Consider the following 17,216-nt stretch of genomic DNA (forward strand, 5'->3'; position numbering starts at 1 on the left):
CAGTTTCTAGGAGAGCTTGTTTGGTGCTTGCGCCTTTGGAGTGAACCAGTGCTGTTTGCTTTGTTTGCTTTGTTTGGCCTATTTGCATGTGGGGCAACCATTCTCAGATCGTCAACTCCGGGCGGACAACATCTGTCACAATGACCTCGCTAGGTTGCCCCCTGGACGTCTTTGTATCGCGTCGATGAGGGCGAGAGGAAGCCATGGAGGTTCCTTCTTCTTTTAATGTTGTGAAAAATCATCTTGATCAGGTCATCCAGGATCCGTCCACCCCGCTCGATGTCACCACCCTGGACAAGCTCAAGGTCGAACTCATTGCCAATACCAGCCAGAACGTTCTCTCTACTATTCTCACTCAAGTTTCGCAGGTCCTCCCTATATTGCGTGAAGATCCGTCTCCTTTAGTGGAATTAGCTACCACAGCCGTTTCATATCTGTCTTTCACCCAACTCCAATCAATCCGCCCGCCCTTAAATTTGCTCGCTGGCATCAAAGCCCCATCTCCACCCATCAACCTCCTTACTTTATCTCTGCTAAGAAAAGGTAGTAATTCAAGCGGTGATACAGCGATTATTTCTGGAAACCCAGCTCTTGTGATCGCCCTAGTAGAGCTTTGGCTTACGGTCTCTGAAACCGCGGTCTCGCAATCTGCTTTTGATGTTCTATGGGCTCTCCTAGAAGCCGACTATGTTCATGACTACGAAAGCGATGTCTTCGCAGATAAGGAGAGGAAAAATAAGATAGGAGGCCAGGGGCTAATGTGGAGGAGAGTATTCAATGATAGAGATGTGTACGAACGTTTGTTTTCCATCTGCAGTTTGGACAACTCAGAACCGCCCGGGCATATCAGCAGGCGAGACAAGTCGGTAGCTCAAAGCAGACTAATGGATTTAATTACCAAAGCGGGATCCATGGATTGGCAGGCAATAGCGGCGTCACATTTCCCTGACATTGAATCTAAGTTCGGATGCTCCAGTTTGCTGAGTTTTGCGGCCTCTCAAATGGTCGACCCCGACGACGTACTCTTGCACATGACCCATATCCATTTTCTCCGTGAGCTGCTTCGAATTGAAGCTCCCGGACTCCGTCAGCGCTCTAAAGTCCAGAGTCATTCATATCCACCATTTTCTTCCCCTTCCCTCGAATACCTCATTTCAAGCGGCCTCCACGCCAAGATAATGAATTACTATGTCGACCCTTCAATCCTAGACCCTGCATACTCACCGATTCTCTTGGGGCCAGTTATGGGCTATATCTCTCAATATGCGATACTATATCCAAATCATCTACTTCAGCAACCCCAATCTTTCTTGGATAAGATTCTTTCGCGGATATCAGAGGCTTTTGACATCCAGCCTGTTAAATGGGCTCACGGCCCAGTTCCGACAGGTGATCTTGACATCCTTGCCTCTCTACCCCGAGTAATGCTCGTAGAGGCAGGAGACAGATGGATAAACCCGGTACAGTCGATACCTTCTAAGCCTATAAATAGTCATGCATTGGACGCTCTGGGCAGAATATTTAAGGGACCACCAGTCATTGAAGGCGTTTCCAATGAGCTTTTAGACCCACTTGATCAAAATCCAACAAGTCCCCGAGCGGAGGCCGCAGCCTCTCGTGTCTTATATTTTCGATATTTGAATGAAAATCCAGGTCTATGGGCCAACGTTGTTGCTGCCGCTGACATAGTTGCCATGCAAGACACAGCCCTTGCAGCCATCGCGTTCATAAAATCTGTCCTGACAGCAAATTGGGTTGTGATTCCTCCAAATAAGAATAGCTCAATAACCCTTCCTAACCAACGATTTGGTATCCCCACCGAGGACCAGATTTCCAAGCTTGGGCCGTCAACACAAGGCAAGCTCCCAGCCTCTGGTTTGTGGGCACTCTTTGTACCTCCAGCCCTAACAGAGGTACTGCCCTACCTTTTCAAAGCCCCACAGACATACAATAATTTCGTCGCCGGTGGGGCTAGAGACACGGAGAATGCTCTCTGGAGAATTGCAACAGCCAAGTTCGATGCGCTTGTTGCGCTCCAGAACGAAGTGAAGAAGGTTGAAGAACCGTTTGAAGGGTTTGACGATATTATCCGAACACTTAATAAGCGTGTTGCAGAGGGTCCGTGGGGCCCTCCGAATCAAGTTGGCGGTCAGGTAGATGCACTGGAGTTGTGATGAGTTACACGCATGCCATGATACGCATTTTAGATTTTCCAAGTACCCGCATCAGCAAAAAAAGTCAAAATATTCGAAGGCAGGACAGGTAGTTGTTATTTTCCAGTGATCTATTCGTTACAGAGCAGTGCTAGTGCCTGTGGCTTTTTTTCGAATGATTGATCTACGGAGCGCTGGGTTGTAATGATGGGATGAATGTAAAGTATCTTGAATGCCAAAACTCGAATTGCCACAAAACATTGTGAAAATTGGTTTGAGGTGGAACGTTGAGCTGCAAATATCACTCTGAACAGCGGTCCAACTACGGAATACTTGCTCGTAAGGAATCTAACCAACCTGTGTCTGGACTGAAAATGGGGGGTCTTCGAAAGCGGTCAAAATATGCAATATATTTTTTCTGCCACCCACCTTTCACAAAATAGAAGCACCAATGTCAATGGGTGTTAAAGGCAGCAATTTAATTGATACTTCCTCCGGAGGAAAAAGAAAATTCTAACGTATTCCGCCCCAGAAACTCTCTCTTTCGAGTTTTAAGATCACTCTTCGTGAAAATTTGCTCCCATCGCGAGTCGTTTCTCCATAGAATCCCTGCTCTGTGAAATGATAAGTGCCTGCCGGTTTAAACCTCATGACGACGGATAGAGAAACCTGGACAACGTAAAAAAGGGGAAGGGATATGTCACGCTTTAGTGCAAACCGAGGCAAAAAGCTGCCTGGTTCGGAGTTCTCGTGGGATACGGAGGCTGGGGGAGAGCCGGATAACGCACCTACGCCATTGTTTCCAGTGAGTTATGATGAGTTTCTGTCATTTCCACTCCTCCAACTTTCCCGTTTCTAGAATTATTCTTCTCTGCACTGGCTACCTTTCGAGCAGTGATGAAACAAAGAAACTTGTGGCAACGGCTAATTCCTATTATTCTAGAAATACTCATTTCCAATTGCAAAACCGCTTACAGAGGAGGAACGCAGCCAGGTTGACTATTACAGGCGGTTACGAGAGATGATACACGACGGACCCTATTATACAGTGTTGAGCGCATCCCCTTTATCACATATTGGAGGAGCAGCAGCTTCGAGAAAAGCTCAATTTGATCCTTTTCAAGGAATGGCGACGTATGGACAGAGGTATTTGAAGAAAACTCGGACGTTACCAAAACTTTCAGGAAGACAGTATGGTATGTACTCTTTACATCTGATATCCTTTCTTCTCGTATGAATCCATACAGCATTGGGGTTATTTGCTCTTCCTGACTTTCTTCTTCCCTTGCTTTTGGTGGATTTTATTACGCAAGCTGATGCAAACTCTGTGTATCACTCTTTTGTCTTTACAGTTATGAACTTTTTCCCAAAAGAGCTTTGGTCGACCCTCGACCCAAAATATGCCAGTTTGCAAGCTGGTGGTGCCAATGGACTTGGTTCTCTTTTACGAGGCGGCCAAAAGCGCGGCTTTGAGGATGAAGAAGATGGCGATGGGGACGTTGGCCCGTCTCGGAAGAGAATAGCAGCTGATGAAGAAGATGAGGAAGGATCGGAGGCCGGTGAAAAACGCAAACAGGGAGCTGGAGTGGACGATGAGGATTTGTTGGACGAGGAAGAAGATGAAGGGGAAGAGGGAATTGTTGATGATGATTTCGAAGACGATGAGGAGGATATGGGCGGTGATTATAACGCGGAACAGTATTTCGATGGCGGGGATGATGATGGAGATGGGTACGACGGGGGTGGAGAAGGGGAGAATGATACTTATTAATGAGTGCTAGTTCTCCTTGCATATTGGGAGCATAGCGTTCCCGTTTCCTATGTCTTTTCTATTTGATACCCAATTTCTTTGCTTTCACGGAATCTAGTTGGCTAGGTATTGTGGTATATGACAAACCATGCTCGCTGGTAAATACCATGTGTTGCGAATCCATTCTGTTGATTTCTATACTTAGGTCTTAAATGTATTATAGTTAAAGTATGTTTACTAAATGTGCTAAATATTTAAGGTAGTCATCCCCCCTGACAAGAAGATACTGGATCTACACAGAGGAATAAGCAAAGCAAGAAGCTCACTGGTGATCCAGCTACCCACAGGGAAAACAGGCCTGGCAGCATTCCGGCATTGAAGAAGGGTGCCTGAATTCCCATCACCACAGTGCCCATGTGGCTATGCTCAGGAGACTGTGGGGCATGTCATAGTGCACTGTGATCGCTACAGCAACTGCAGAGAGGTACTGAGCCACCATGGCAGAATCAACAGAAGATGGCTCCTTGATACTAGAGAGGGTATTAAGCTGTTAACAGACTGCTGGCTTCAACAGGGTATTCTACAGCAATTCACGCTGGCTCAAACTCTTGAAAAATATAAAGCCTAAGATTTATGACATGCACTGGGATGCTTGGAGCGCATTTGTTAAGGGGCGGGACGCAACAGGCATAGACACAGGCAGGGCGTGCACAACAAGCAAGGGAAGGGAGGGATATGAAAGGGGGATATGAATGGGAGTGCTGGAGCTGTTTTCTTTTTTCTCAAGGACAGCACTGGCTGATCCTCGGTAACTGGATGGAATAGAAACTGAAGCTGAAGCAATTGGCTGAGAAGAGGTTTTTAATCCAGTGGCACCAGCCACATGGTTTTCCTTTCATGTAATATAGATTTCCCGCATACTACATGAGTTAGGCGGTGTATGAATAAATAAATAAAGGTAGTCATCCACAAACATGGTCAGGCATATTATAAATCCATTCGTAGGTAGAATTTGAAACGGATTGCCTATCACGTAATTGTTGCAGTCACATTTGATTCTGAATAAAAACATTTTTAAAAGAAAGAAAAACAATTGTATAGTTTATCTACTACTAGAAAATGGCCGTCTATACGGAGGCGTACTTCAAAAGTTCGTTCGCCCCCTAGTAAATTACCTTGGATTTATATTTCAGATCGTGGAAAACTAATAGACTCCTGCATTGAAACAATGTGTAAGGGTTAGTTATAGATGCGAGCAATCACCTACTGAACCCCCTGAAAAAATAGGCATCAATAAGCATAGGCAACAGCAACTTGAAAAATTATTACCGCCAAACTTACGAGTGTGGGAACGGACTTTTGAAGTGCGACTTCGTAGTAGTAGTTAATATACTTTCAGGTGATGACCTCAGTGTCTCTTTTTTTGTTCGGCTAATTTTCAGGATCTCCGACTTCCGCGTTGATCAAATCCATTATCAAATCAACCTCGTAATGCAGCATCAATGGCTTGTGCCAACTCCAACAACTCGGGCCATGCCTCCGCTCGAACAGCTATAATTCTCTACGGTTCAGAAACAGGAAATTCCCAGGATGTTGCCGAGGAGCTTGGACGCCTGGCGGAGCGGCTGCACTTCTTGGCGCATGTTTGCGAACTAAACGCCATTCTACCTGTGCGATGATGGCGCATACCGGAATTTAGGGGAATCGAAGCTCACTTTTGGTATAGGAATCTCTAAATGACTATGACGTGACGATATTCGCTATCTCAACGACTGGACAGGGCGATATCCCTGCCAACGCTCGATCATTCTGGAGGTCATTGCTTCTAAAGAAACTTCCGCCAACATTTCTCTGCGGGGTGAACTTTGCGCTGTTTGGATTGGGGGATAGTTCGTACCCAAAGTATGATTGAAAGGTTCTCGTTATTTACGTATCAAATTACTAATTACTCTGGTGGGGGATATTAGGTTCAACTGGGCGTCTCGAAAACTTTACAAAAGACTGTTGCAGCTTGGTGCCATTGAGCTGTGCCCATGCGGTGAAGCAGATGAACAGCATCAGGAGGGGTATACATTCCTGAATACTCTCAACTTCGGCTTCTCCGTACTGACAGGGCAATCTTAGCCTCGAAGGCACCTTCATCCCGTGGTCGATAGATCTAAGGAACAATCTATTGAAGAAATTTCCACTTGCGCCTGACCGACATCCTTTACCGGATGACGTCCAGTTACCACCGAAATGGGTACTGGCGCACCAAGATTCCAAATCAATAGAAGGCGCTATTATGTATCCGAGCGCAGCGCTATCGGAAGCTCAACCTAGAGGACAAGGATCTCCCAGCATCCCTTCGAACTTCTCCAACGACCTACGACCCATCCCGAATACTATCTCTGCAACATTAGTGGCGAATGACCGACTCACACCACAAACCCATTGGCAAGACGTCCGTCACCTTATTCTAAAGATTTCCGAGCCAATTCGATATGTGCCAGGCGATATCCTGTGCGTAACTCCCAGGAATTTCGACAGTGATGTCAACTCCCTGATATGCATGATGGGCTGGGAGAGTGACGCAGACACCCCCTTGTGTTTTGTGCCCAATGCTACATACGCGTCAGCCAATAACGCACCCTCTCCCGAGATCCCATTTCTGTTGAAATCGCCCGGCTTTACCCTCAGAATTCTACTCACGGACTATTTAGACATAATGGCAATACCACGACGATCCTTCTTTTCCAATATTGCCCACTACACTGAGGACCCCATGCATAAGGAGAGACTCCTGGAGTTTGCAAATCCAGAATACATAGACGAGTTTTACGACTACACCTCGAGACCCCGTCGGTCCATCCTCGAAGTTCTGCACGAATTTGAATCCGTGAAGATCCCTTGGCAAAACGTTTGTACAGTATTTCCTACCCTCCGCGGACGGCAATTCAGTCTTGCCAGCGGTGGGAAATTGAAAACCCTTAGAAGCTTACCCGGTGACAGTCCAACAAATTCTGGCACTCGCTTTGACCTCCTCGTCGCCATCGTCAAATACCAGACAGTAATTAAAAAGATTCGTCAGGGCGTATGTACGCGCTACCTTGCGGTGCTTCGTCCTGGTAGCACATTGAAAGTCCAAGTGCAAAAAGGTGGACTGACTTCCTCAATGAGACAGTTCTTGGAACCTACAGTTCTGATCGGGCCTGGCACGGGTGTCGCGCCACTGCGCTCAATACTATGGGAAAAAGCCTCCATGGCTACCACATATCGAGAGAAACATGGCCTTGACGTACCAGTACCCATAGGCCCTATTATCCTGCTGTATGGCGGGAGGAATAGGAGAGCAGATTTCTTTTTTGAAGAGGAATGGGAGGCGTTGAAAGATGTGCTGGATCTTACGGTATTGACGGCGTTCTCAAGAGACCAGAAACAAAAAATATATGTGCAGGACCGCATTCGTGAGCATGCTAGATTGATTTCTAGAATACTGCATGATTTGGGTGGCACAGTCTATATTTGTGGGTCATCAGGTAAAATGCCCCAAGCGATTCGGGAAGCGCTTATCGAAGGCTTTCAGGAGCTTGGCCAGGAAAACGAGTCTGGTGAGAGGAAGAAGTACAGTCGGGAGGAGGCAGAGAAGTATTTGATGGACATGGAAAAAGTGGGACGATATAAGCAGGAGACTTGGTGAGGTGCAGCGAATAATGAGGTGGGGGAAAGAACATTCAAATCATATTGACCTTGTTTAAAAAATATACCCGGATTTTTAGAACAATTTTGACTATTTGGGTGATACAATTCGTTCTGGCGTGTGGGCTTGGCTACAATAACATCTGGGGTAATCGGCGAGAAAGCAACAGTTAGTTGGTCAGAGATTGCATGCAGTTTATTCTTCATGCACTTGTATATATGGAACATCTCGTCGAAGTTCCGCGATTTGATAAATCACGTGGTGCTTAAACCTGGTCAGCTCGCCGGCAAACGTCGGTTGCCGACAAGCTCAGCATGAACCATGATACACAACTCGCAACCACCACCACAGAGCCCTTCTCCGACTGAATTTCGATAACCACCACTTCATTGATAGATCAAGGCCTCTGGATTGCCTGTGCGATTTACAGTTTCCCACAATGGCTGCTCTTCGGATACTTGTGCCCGTAAAGCGGGTCATTGACTTCGCCGTATGTGATTTTACCTCCTCTCGTTCTGTTCTCTTTAGTTTCAGGGGAATTACCTTTTTTTTCATGTGTTCCTGTTGCCTTTGTAGCTGAATTGAGCTGTTGTCCGCCGCGCGCTCACAAGTGCCATCCCATGCGCGATTGTACCACTAACACACTCCTAATTTCATATATACAGATAAAACCCCGCATCAACAAATCTCAAACAGGTGTCGAAACGGCCGGTGTCAAGCACTCCCTCAATCCATTCGATGAGCTTTCCATAGAAGAAGCCGTGCGCCTACGCGAACGCAAAGGTCCCATGTCTGTTTCCGACATCCTTGCTATCTCCGCCGGCGGGCCAAAATGCACAGACACCCTCCGAACCGCTATGGCCATGGGAGCAGACCGATCAATCCACGTCGATGTACCCGAGAAACCAGACCAGGCAGGCCTGGAGCCATTGACTGTGGCCAAGCTGCTGAAGAACGTTGTCCAAAAGGAAAATATCAACCTGGTGCTTTTAGGCAAACAGGCTATTGATGGAGACCAGGGACAGACGGGCCAGATGCTGGCCGGCCTCTTAGGCTGGCCACAGGCAACCCAAGCGAGCAAGGTTGATGTGAAAGATGATGCGGGTAACGTAGAGGTCACGAGAGAGGTTGACGGCGGCGTGGAGACTCTCAGGGCCAAGTTGCCCATGGTGATTACCACAGATTTGCGGTTGAACGAGCCGCGCTATGCGAGTTTGCCGAACATTATGAAAGCAAAGCGGAAGCCGTTGGAAAAGAAGACTTTGGCAGATTATGAGGTTGAGGATACAAAGAGGCTGAAAACTTTGAAGGTTACGGGTATGTGTAGTTTCTCCTTTCTGTCTGAGGTTTATTCTACGTATCGGGTTCCAAATTGAATGAAAACTAACTCCCCTTCGATAGAACCACCCGCCCGGCAGGGAGGCGGCAAGGTAGAAGATGTTGATGGAATGATCTCCAAACTTAAAGAGCTTGGTGCTCTATAAATATTTTCACTTCCCGTTTTATTACCCTGGCCGTTTGTGAATACGTACAACTCTAGTTTCCTTTCAAGATGACGTATTTCATTTTCTCTATTACCCCTTTTTTCCTTTTTGTATCCTATGATTTATAAAAGATCTGTTCAATGCATCTCCCACGCGACATGATGTAACATATCTACATACCTCTTACCTTAGACGACACCATAGCCAATCATCAAAAAACCTGCCTTATCTTCGTATGCCCTTTCGTGGCAGAATTTCTGCTTTTGGTTACACCCCGCATCTCCTTCAGAGCTTGGTGTTCCGGGTGGACTTCACACATTCTCAGTTAAAAGTTACATGAGAAGAAAATGAACCCTTCCATATTATATTGGCCAGCAGGAAGCTCCAATGGCTTACAATACTCAACAAAATATAATCTAGCTGCTAGTTATAGTGAAAAGCAGCAGGATGATATCCGGAGTTCTCACCCCTGTTTTCAATCAGCATGGCATCCAGAACTGCTCTTCTAACGGAAAAGGCAATCACCATAAACGAGTCACAGGGGGCCCTTGCAATTTGAGGAATATACACTGTCAGGTGAACAGGTCAGCAGCGCCATAAATCCGCCACCAAATGCCACTCAATTGATATTCCAAAGGTAACCATAATTCTAAAAGAACGCAATTTTACACTCGAATTCACGAATAACTCAACAGTTTCAGCGAATTCAATAGGTAATAGAGGCAAATATGAAAATAGCTCTGAAGAATTCAGATACAATCGGAGGCATTAAGAACACTCTCGTCACAGCTGCAGTTTGAAAGAATCTCAGTCTGTCGTATCTCCTATACTACCAGCACTCTCATATCTTACACCTGGTTCTTGGCTTAGATGGGGGTGGCTGGGTGATCTGGGGTCCAGAATTTAGAAAGTGTAATCATCCATCTTCTCGGTTCCAAGGTTGGGTCATTGGATCAAGCTGAACTCGAGAGAAACTGTTAGGCCACTGGGGCAAAAGAGCTCGATCACCACCAGCGCCATGCTGGTACCAAACCACAACCAGTAGCGAATCTCGTGACTCCTTCCTTCCCTGGCCTAGCGGCTTTCCAGCGGAACCTTATCTCAACGACCGATCCTCCAACTAGCTCGATGCGATTTAGTGCCAGTTTCGGCCTGTTCGGCATGGGGGACTACGTATATATGATGTCGCCATTCTTTTCTCGCAATTCGAGCACAATCGGTTATTGAAGACTACGGGTATGTTATGCCGCTCGATTCCATGATGGGTAAATCCTTTTCTGCCCTTTACTCAATCTAAGGGCCAAACTTTCAAAATCCCAAGACCTTATTATCCCGATAGGCCGGATCTTGGCTGCGTTCATGCGAGATCCAAGCAGGGCTCGTCGGATTCTGTATATCGCGTTTGACCCCCCTACCATATCTGGAGTGAGAGTTGAGTGAGTGTTCTTAAGTCTACGGTCGCCAATTTTTGCACACCTTTGGCTAACCTAAACCCCTCCAAAGTTGATGGCATTACTGGTTGATTCAGGTGGTCCAAGCGGACCTCACACTGACCTGGAGACTGCCAATTGAATGTATGTTCTATCAATCTGTCATAGAACCATTTCACTCCCTTTTCCCTCTCCTCTTCTGAAAGGTGCCATTCCACTGCGAGTCGGTGTAGCTTTAATTTACACAAAATATGGCGTCTCGAAGCTGTACATTTTCTGGCCTCACTGTCAGAGCCAAACCATTTACTCTTAAAACAGGATTCCAACCATTTAGATATCGGCAATCTTGCCAGGGAACATGGTCAAAATTCAAACGAAACTGAGGGCGTCTCCTGCAAAAGAGAGACATAATGCCCATCCAGCTGAACAAAAAAAGGATTCAAAAGTCCGAAGCAGCAGCAGACTCCAATCTCTTCGGAAGCATCATGATTTTGAGCGGCCATCCCTACCATCGCTAGTCCATCCGACGGTATTTACTATCGGCCACGGAACGCGCACCCTTCCTGAGCTTATCGAGCTCCTCCAATCTGCCCATGTCACCAAACTTCTAGATATCCGCTCTATTCCACGGTCATTCACAAATCCCCAATTCAACCGTGATACCCTCGAGAGCTCTTCAGAGTTGGATTCTGCCCATATCAGCTATTTGTGGTTCGGACCTTTGCTGGGCGGCAGACGCAATGCAAAACAGCCGAAGCTTGAAGAGCATACTACAATCCGTGTCGCTGCGTTCCGAAATTACGCAGGCTATATGCGCACCCAGTTATTTAAGGACGGTTTGGCCGAATTAAAAGGCATTGCAGAGAACCTGCAAACTTCAAATGAGGGATATCTTGCAATCATGTGCAGCGAGACGGTCTGGTGGCGATGCCATCGACGGATGATTGCAGATATACTCGTAACTCAGGGGTGGAACGTCCAGCATCTAGGTGTTAAGAAAGAGCCAATGGAGCATGAGAGGTGGGAAATTGCAAGAGTCGGTGATGAAGGGAACCTCATTTATGATGGCCGTGAGCGGCGCTCGAAAAGGAATAAATGCTTGAGTTGAGATCCACGCAGCAAATGTAATGTCATATCTGAAATTGCTTGATGTTTTGCGACTACAAACGACAATTTGTTGATTTGATCTACATCTCCTATAACACCTTTACAATTACAATATATCCTGGATTGCCTGGCGGCTCAAGCTCTGCAAATATGGCTGATAACGGATTGATCAGAAAAATTGAGAACTGTCACTCTGGCGGTGATGGCACCACCAAGAGGCGCATTATTTCAGACGTTGGTTTGGCGTCCGGTGTCTTCTTTATGAAATTGCTACTAAATAAAAATAGAAAATCTCAATAATATCATGATTACATGATATCCTGCTTTGACCCTGGTATATCCATCTCTCCTCAACTCGACTGGGAATAGGGGACTCGAATTACCTTGGCCAGAAACCTCCATCGTTTGATAGGGTAATAGTTAATAGCTGTTACGGAAGAGAGATGCATGCATGACAATTCTAAGTGTATTTTATTACTGAAGCTGAAGCCCCTCTTAATTCTCCCAGCATGGGTATTTCACAGCGGATGCAAAATGAGCCTGTTTCCGCCTTCCGTCTTCAAACATCTTGGCTGCTTGTATTACTCCTGGATCCATATTAATGCGCTTCTTTGCGCTACCATCAAGCGGTATATCCTTAACTTCAGACATACAAAAACTTGTTAGAGGTTTCGACAACTCCGTGACAACCTCAGATGCATGAGTTCATGAACTTGGACTCTACGCCCTCATCCGCTAGTTTTCCATCTCCAATGTAAATTCAAATATTGTACACCAGTTGACCTTTACATTCCTTATCTTTATACAACCGCCATACAAGTTATAATCACTCCAAAGGAAAGTAGCCTTCTTTGAACATAATTTCTACCAACTTCAGATCTTCTAATACTATCTTCAGGACGTGCCAAAATGATAAATCTGGGGTTACCTCTACTAGATTGGGCAATGTGGCTCCCTTGAGCGATTTGGGACTTTAGGAGCCCCTATCAGCTTTGTCCCAGTGTGATAGTGATATGCCAACTCCTTTCTTAATTCCATGTGGTTTCCTAATCGCGGCTTTTATGATTTCTATGCACTTTATTTGCTAATATTTTTGCTCACCATACCACAACCATTGAAATATCAAAGATCACAATCATCAGTTTGAATTTTTTGTTCAAATAGCTACATAACCTTATTTGAATTTTTTGTTTTTCCTTTGGAAAGTTCATCGTAACTCATTTTTTTTTAACCTCAGAGCCCAGCAAGTTCAGAATCTCAAACAGAGAATGACTTATTATTTCAATAAAAGTTGAGCAGGAAGCATAATCACCTAAATACTAGTAGAGTATATCCTATTTTAAAATTTTTTGAGTTTGTTTCTGTCAGTCAGCTGCGTTTGACACAAAGATTTAGATTTTAATTCATGAAATTTCAATTTTCAACTCCGACGCTTTGTCGCGTCCTGCTCAGGCATCAATGAGTCACGCTACATTAGCCTGGTCAGATCTCAAGATCCAGCTTTCCTTTGCAAGTCTTTCAGAGATGATATCTCCTTACAATATGGGGCCAAATTAATCCAGACATCCTAGGGAACTTAGCAACGACAGGTGCTGAAAAACAAAGCCTCCTTCCACTACAAGCCGAATTCAAGCAAGATCGGGAGAAGGCGTGAAAAATGTTACATTTGGACGGTAGCAATTTGGAAGGGGGTGGGCAACTCGTCCGCAATGCGCTCACTCTCTCTGCATTGACGGGAAGACCAGTGACAATCAGCAACATACGAGGGAAGAGGAAAGGTCCTCGGGGTTTGAGGCACTCTCATACAGCTGCTATACAGTTCCTCGCTGAAATTTGTGGCGCGCGCATTGTTGGTGCTACAGTGGGATCCTCTGAAATTACGTTCTATCCCCGAGATACTGAAAATGCATTATTGAATGGTGGAACGGGAGGTGATGAGTCACCGTCTGTACTGCAAGTGAGGGCGCGGTTGCATCCCATCCCTTTGACATCTCCAATCCAATCCGAATACAACATCCGCCTTACAACTCCTGGTTCTATCTTCCTCATCTTTCAGGCCTTATATCCCTACCTCATGTATGCCGGTGCTCGCCTACACACTAAAGGAGAGGTCGTGAGCGTCACACCGGCTAGCAGAGTGATCAAGTTGAACATCACCGGCGGCACAAATATATCATTTTCCCCGACGTATGACTACGTATCTCAGGTTCTCATTCCTACCTTCGCAAAGTTGGGCCTACCAAGTCTCTCTGTTAAATTAAATCGCCGCGGGTGGAGTACCGGCACAGTCCAGATTGGTTCAGTGTCATTTGAAATTGAGCCTCTTGCTATCTCCAGTGTGAGGAGGGTTCCCCCAGGACAAACAGAATCTTCCTGCTTTTTGCCTGTTAGGTATCCCCGCATCAGTTTGGAAAATTTGGATCCTGGATACATCACCCGGGTCGATATCACAGTCCTAGCGCCTGACACCACTCTTCGCCAAACTGCAGCATTAAGGCATTCCAAAAAGACCCATCATCGATCTCACAAGAACAGAAAACACCGACAGCACTTTACGAGCCATCCTGAGAACGAACCCCCCAAAAGAACTACATTTGTTGAATCGGAATTTGATGTGGGAGAATCTGAAGGACTAGAACCTTCGTCGTCAGAGGGTAGAGGGTTATATGACTCTCCCTCGCTTCAGTCAATTCGTTCTTTTTTAGAGGATGCTATAATGAAATCGGTAACCAGATCTCTAAGGGTGTTCTCTGATAATAATGCCGTAGCAACCAAGCAACCATCAGCGGATGAAACACCGGTTGTGAGAATACACACCACAGAACCAACTTACGACCCATCGCACATTTATATCCTTCTTGTGGCCCATACATCTACAGGATTTCGACTGGGCAGGAGTCAGTTATACTCCGAATATCAACCCAAAGAGAGGAATAAGGAATCCTGTTTTCCAAACGCCGAGGCACACCTCGAGACTTTGCTCTACGGGATGGTAAATGAATGTGTAGCGGGTTTGATGGAAGAATTTACCACTGTGACTGACGAAGAGCCAAATGACGTCCCAAAAAGGGGGACTAAAGGTTGTTTAGACACATTTATGAGAGACCAAGTTGTTGTTTTTCAAGCCTTGGGAGAACTGGACGAAGAAGGGAAGGGCTGCAAATCTGGTAACCAGACCGAGGAACCGGGTCTCAGCCTGCATTCTCTCACAGCAATGTGGGTCTGTGAGCGAATCCTCGGGGTAAAGATGTAAATCCTGGCCATTCCTATATCTCTACTATATAATCCATACGCACCAAGTTTCGACTCTAATTATAGATTTCCCACGTGATTGCCAGATTTGATGTGAACCTTGGAAGGTGTCAAACCGCGATTCGAATCTTATGAAGCGACATAACCCGGACTAGTTTGACTGCTAGGCTTCGTAGTGTCAACTAGAATGGCGTCGCTGGGCGTATACGTCCTTACCTTTAATTGCGCCCGGAATTTGATCCAGCACGACTCATTCGCAGCCCACCTCTTCAGAGTCCTCCCCAAAACATGGCCTCAGTCCAGGGAGCTGCCCGAGATTCTTGTCTTATCACTACAGGAAATTGCACCGATCGCCTACGCATTTCTCGGGGGCTCGTTCCTAGATCCGTACTTCCATGCCTTTCGTTGTTCCGTGAGCATTGCAGCTGGGGAACAGCGCTACGAGAATGTCATAACAAAAAATGCGGGAACGACTGCTGTTATGGTCTTTGTGCGCGAAGATGTCACTGAGAATATTGCCTGGGTCAAGACCGCAGAAGTTGGAGTTGGAGTAATGGAAATTGGGAATAAGGGAGCTGCTGCAGCACAAATTAGCTACCGCATTAGAGAAGGCACGGTTGACCTAACCTTCGTTGCTGTGCATCTTGCCCCAAACGAGTGGGCCGTAGACAGGAGGAACGAAGATTGGAAGAACATTGCCCAAAAACTTGTATTCTCGAAGGTGGACCGTGGGGAGAATCCTCAGGTTCACGACGAAAGAAATGAAGAGGATGTTCCACTTCTCCAAACCCAATCGTCTGATGCGAATGGTGAAATTGGCCTTTATTGTCCCAGCTCATACCTTTTTGTCGCTGGGGATTTGAATTATCGGACATCATTAACCCGTCCGGGGCCAAAAGACTATGAAAGGTTCCCTCGACCCACGGAAGATATTGACAGTCCTCATCACTTCTCGCATTTACTTGCGAAAGACCAATTGACCAAGGAGCTCCAGGAGCAGGGGGTGTTGTACACTTTGTCTGAAGCACCCATCACGTTTTTGCCCACGTATAAGATTGTCGTTCCAACCCATCAGGAAGCTTCGTTAGGATCATTTGGGGCATGGACATGGGCGAAGAAGCGCTGGCCGAGTTGGTGCGATCGAGTTCTCTATCGGGGGATTCCGTCATCCACAACGTCGGGAGATGGTGGCATTGAGGCCCAGGGATACGATGCGTTACCGATATTGCAAACATCAGACCACCGTGCTGTTGCCCTTTCTGCCTCGGTCCCTCTCAAGCCTACATTGGCTCCCCCCGTCTTCATACCTCCTTTTGAAATTGACCCAAACTGGGAAAACAAAAGACTCGCTGCAAAGCGCAAGGAGGTCATCGTGGGTGTAGTAGCCTACCTAGGCCTTACATGGCAAGGAAATGGGCTACTTCTGAGCACTGCCCTCATTTTAGTCGGAGCTTACTTTTCCCTGCAGTTATTTCGTGCAGGATGAGGGTTCGGCGACACTGTTTTATTATGAAACGTAGGTGACCCACTTGACCATGAACGAAACTGCGATGGTATGATATCAGATCGCCAGCAACTTTCGTGTGGAGGAGTCATATCTTTAAGACCCAGAACTTAAAACCATGGTGGATGTATATCCCGTCCTCCACAATTCCAACTGGGCTAACACGACCGCATCTTCGAAATGTCGAACGGGAGAGCTACGGCACACGAATGATAATCTCGTGGTTTTCATTGGCTTGGTTATTGTATCCACCGGTCCTGAAACCAGGCTGTCAAATTCATGAGGCGAAGACGGTTGATCTGGAAAATGCCAATGCCACTCCAGAACCCGGAACACTACGGATGGAGGCCATATGTGCTTGATTATCTCCTCTCACCCCGTTTGGATTCCGATATTCTCCAAGATTGGTCTCAAGGGCTTTTTTTTAAAAAAAAAAAATAAAATAAAATCACTTTTTCTGATGAAACCATGCCCAAAGCAATTGGTGAATGGGTGTGCTTCTCGGACCTCATCTTGAGCTGATGTTTAGGGCACCGTATTCAAAAAAGGAAGAACGTGAGCGTATTCTAGAACTTTGATAGACCCGCCAGAGCTAGGTCATTAATATAACTCAAACGGCACGCCGCTGGCATGACCTATAAACGGCCCAACTGTGTGGTCCCAACTTTTTGAGCAGTTCCAAAATCTTATCCATGGACCAAGGTTTTGAAACCCGCTAACGGTGTGTTTGGAGAACCTAGCTTCGAATTTAACCGTAAACGAAGATGCCAGTGTACTTGCATAATACAACCCCTGTCATTTTCATCATCCATTCATGTTCGAGAATGGAAACACAAAAGAAGAGAACAGTATCGAAA

General features: G+C 46.2%; 7 protein-coding genes across 7 annotated transcripts; all 7 read left to right on the plus strand.

Moving 5' to 3' along the window:
• Window positions 1-203: 203 nt before the first annotated feature.
• On the plus strand, window positions 204-2,174 carry HCBG_02005 (uncharacterized protein; the record flags this gene model as incomplete). The annotated part of the gene is made up of 1 exon (XM_045429054.1): window positions 204-2,174. The coding sequence occupies one exon, from the start codon at window positions 204-206 to the stop codon at window positions 2,172-2,174; it is 1,971 nt and encodes a 656-aa protein (XP_045290840.1).
• A 676-nt stretch (window positions 2,175-2,850) lies between these two features.
• HCBG_02006 (DNA-directed RNA polymerase III subunit C31) lies at window positions 2,851-3,924 on the plus strand (the record flags this gene model as incomplete). Its single annotated transcript, XM_045429055.1, has 3 exons — window positions 2,851-2,958; window positions 3,097-3,349; window positions 3,506-3,924. 3 exons carry the CDS (start codon window positions 2,851-2,853, stop codon window positions 3,922-3,924), a joined length of 780 nt encoding a protein of 259 aa, XP_045290841.1.
• A 1,481-nt stretch (window positions 3,925-5,405) lies between these two features.
• On the plus strand, window positions 5,406-7,582 carry HCBG_02007 (electron transfer flavoprotein beta-subunit; the record flags this gene model as incomplete). The annotated part of the gene is made up of 4 exons (XM_045429056.1): window positions 5,406-5,573; window positions 5,630-5,805; window positions 5,871-5,969; window positions 6,028-7,582. 4 exons carry the CDS (start codon window positions 5,406-5,408, stop codon window positions 7,580-7,582), a joined length of 1,998 nt encoding a protein of 665 aa, XP_045290842.1.
• Window positions 7,583-7,967: 385 nt separating this feature from the next.
• HCBG_02008 (electron transfer flavoprotein beta-subunit) lies at window positions 7,968-9,154 on the plus strand (the record flags this gene model as incomplete). Its single annotated transcript, XM_045429057.1, has 3 exons — window positions 7,968-8,072; window positions 8,248-8,899; window positions 8,984-9,154. The coding sequence occupies 3 exons, from the start codon at window positions 8,022-8,024 to the stop codon at window positions 9,064-9,066; spliced, it is 786 nt and encodes a 261-aa protein (XP_045290843.1).
• Window positions 9,155-10,854: 1,700 nt separating this feature from the next.
• HCBG_02009 (HhH-GPD domain-containing protein) lies at window positions 10,855-11,604 on the plus strand (the record flags this gene model as incomplete). The annotated part of the gene is made up of 1 exon (XM_045429058.1): window positions 10,855-11,604. One exon carries the CDS (start codon window positions 10,855-10,857, stop codon window positions 11,602-11,604), a length of 750 nt encoding a protein of 249 aa, XP_045290844.1.
• Window positions 11,605-13,148: 1,544 nt separating this feature from the next.
• On the plus strand, window positions 13,149-14,856 carry HCBG_02010 (RNA 3'-terminal phosphate cyclase; the record flags this gene model as incomplete). The annotated part of the gene is made up of 1 exon (XM_045429059.1): window positions 13,149-14,856. One exon carries the CDS (start codon window positions 13,261-13,263, stop codon window positions 14,854-14,856), a length of 1,596 nt encoding a protein of 531 aa, XP_045290845.1.
• A 186-nt stretch (window positions 14,857-15,042) lies between these two features.
• HCBG_02011 (uncharacterized protein) lies at window positions 15,043-16,341 on the plus strand (the record flags this gene model as incomplete). The annotated part of the gene is made up of 1 exon (XM_045429060.1): window positions 15,043-16,341. One exon carries the CDS (start codon window positions 15,043-15,045, stop codon window positions 16,339-16,341), a length of 1,299 nt encoding a protein of 432 aa, XP_045290846.1.
• Between the last annotated feature and the right edge of the window lie 875 nt (window positions 16,342-17,216).

This window comes from Histoplasma capsulatum (assembly GCF_000150115.1).
Source record: "Histoplasma capsulatum G186AR genomic scaffold supercont2.2, whole genome shotgun sequence".
Lineage (NCBI taxonomy): Eukaryota > Fungi > Ascomycota > Eurotiomycetes > Onygenales > Ajellomycetaceae > Histoplasma > Histoplasma capsulatum.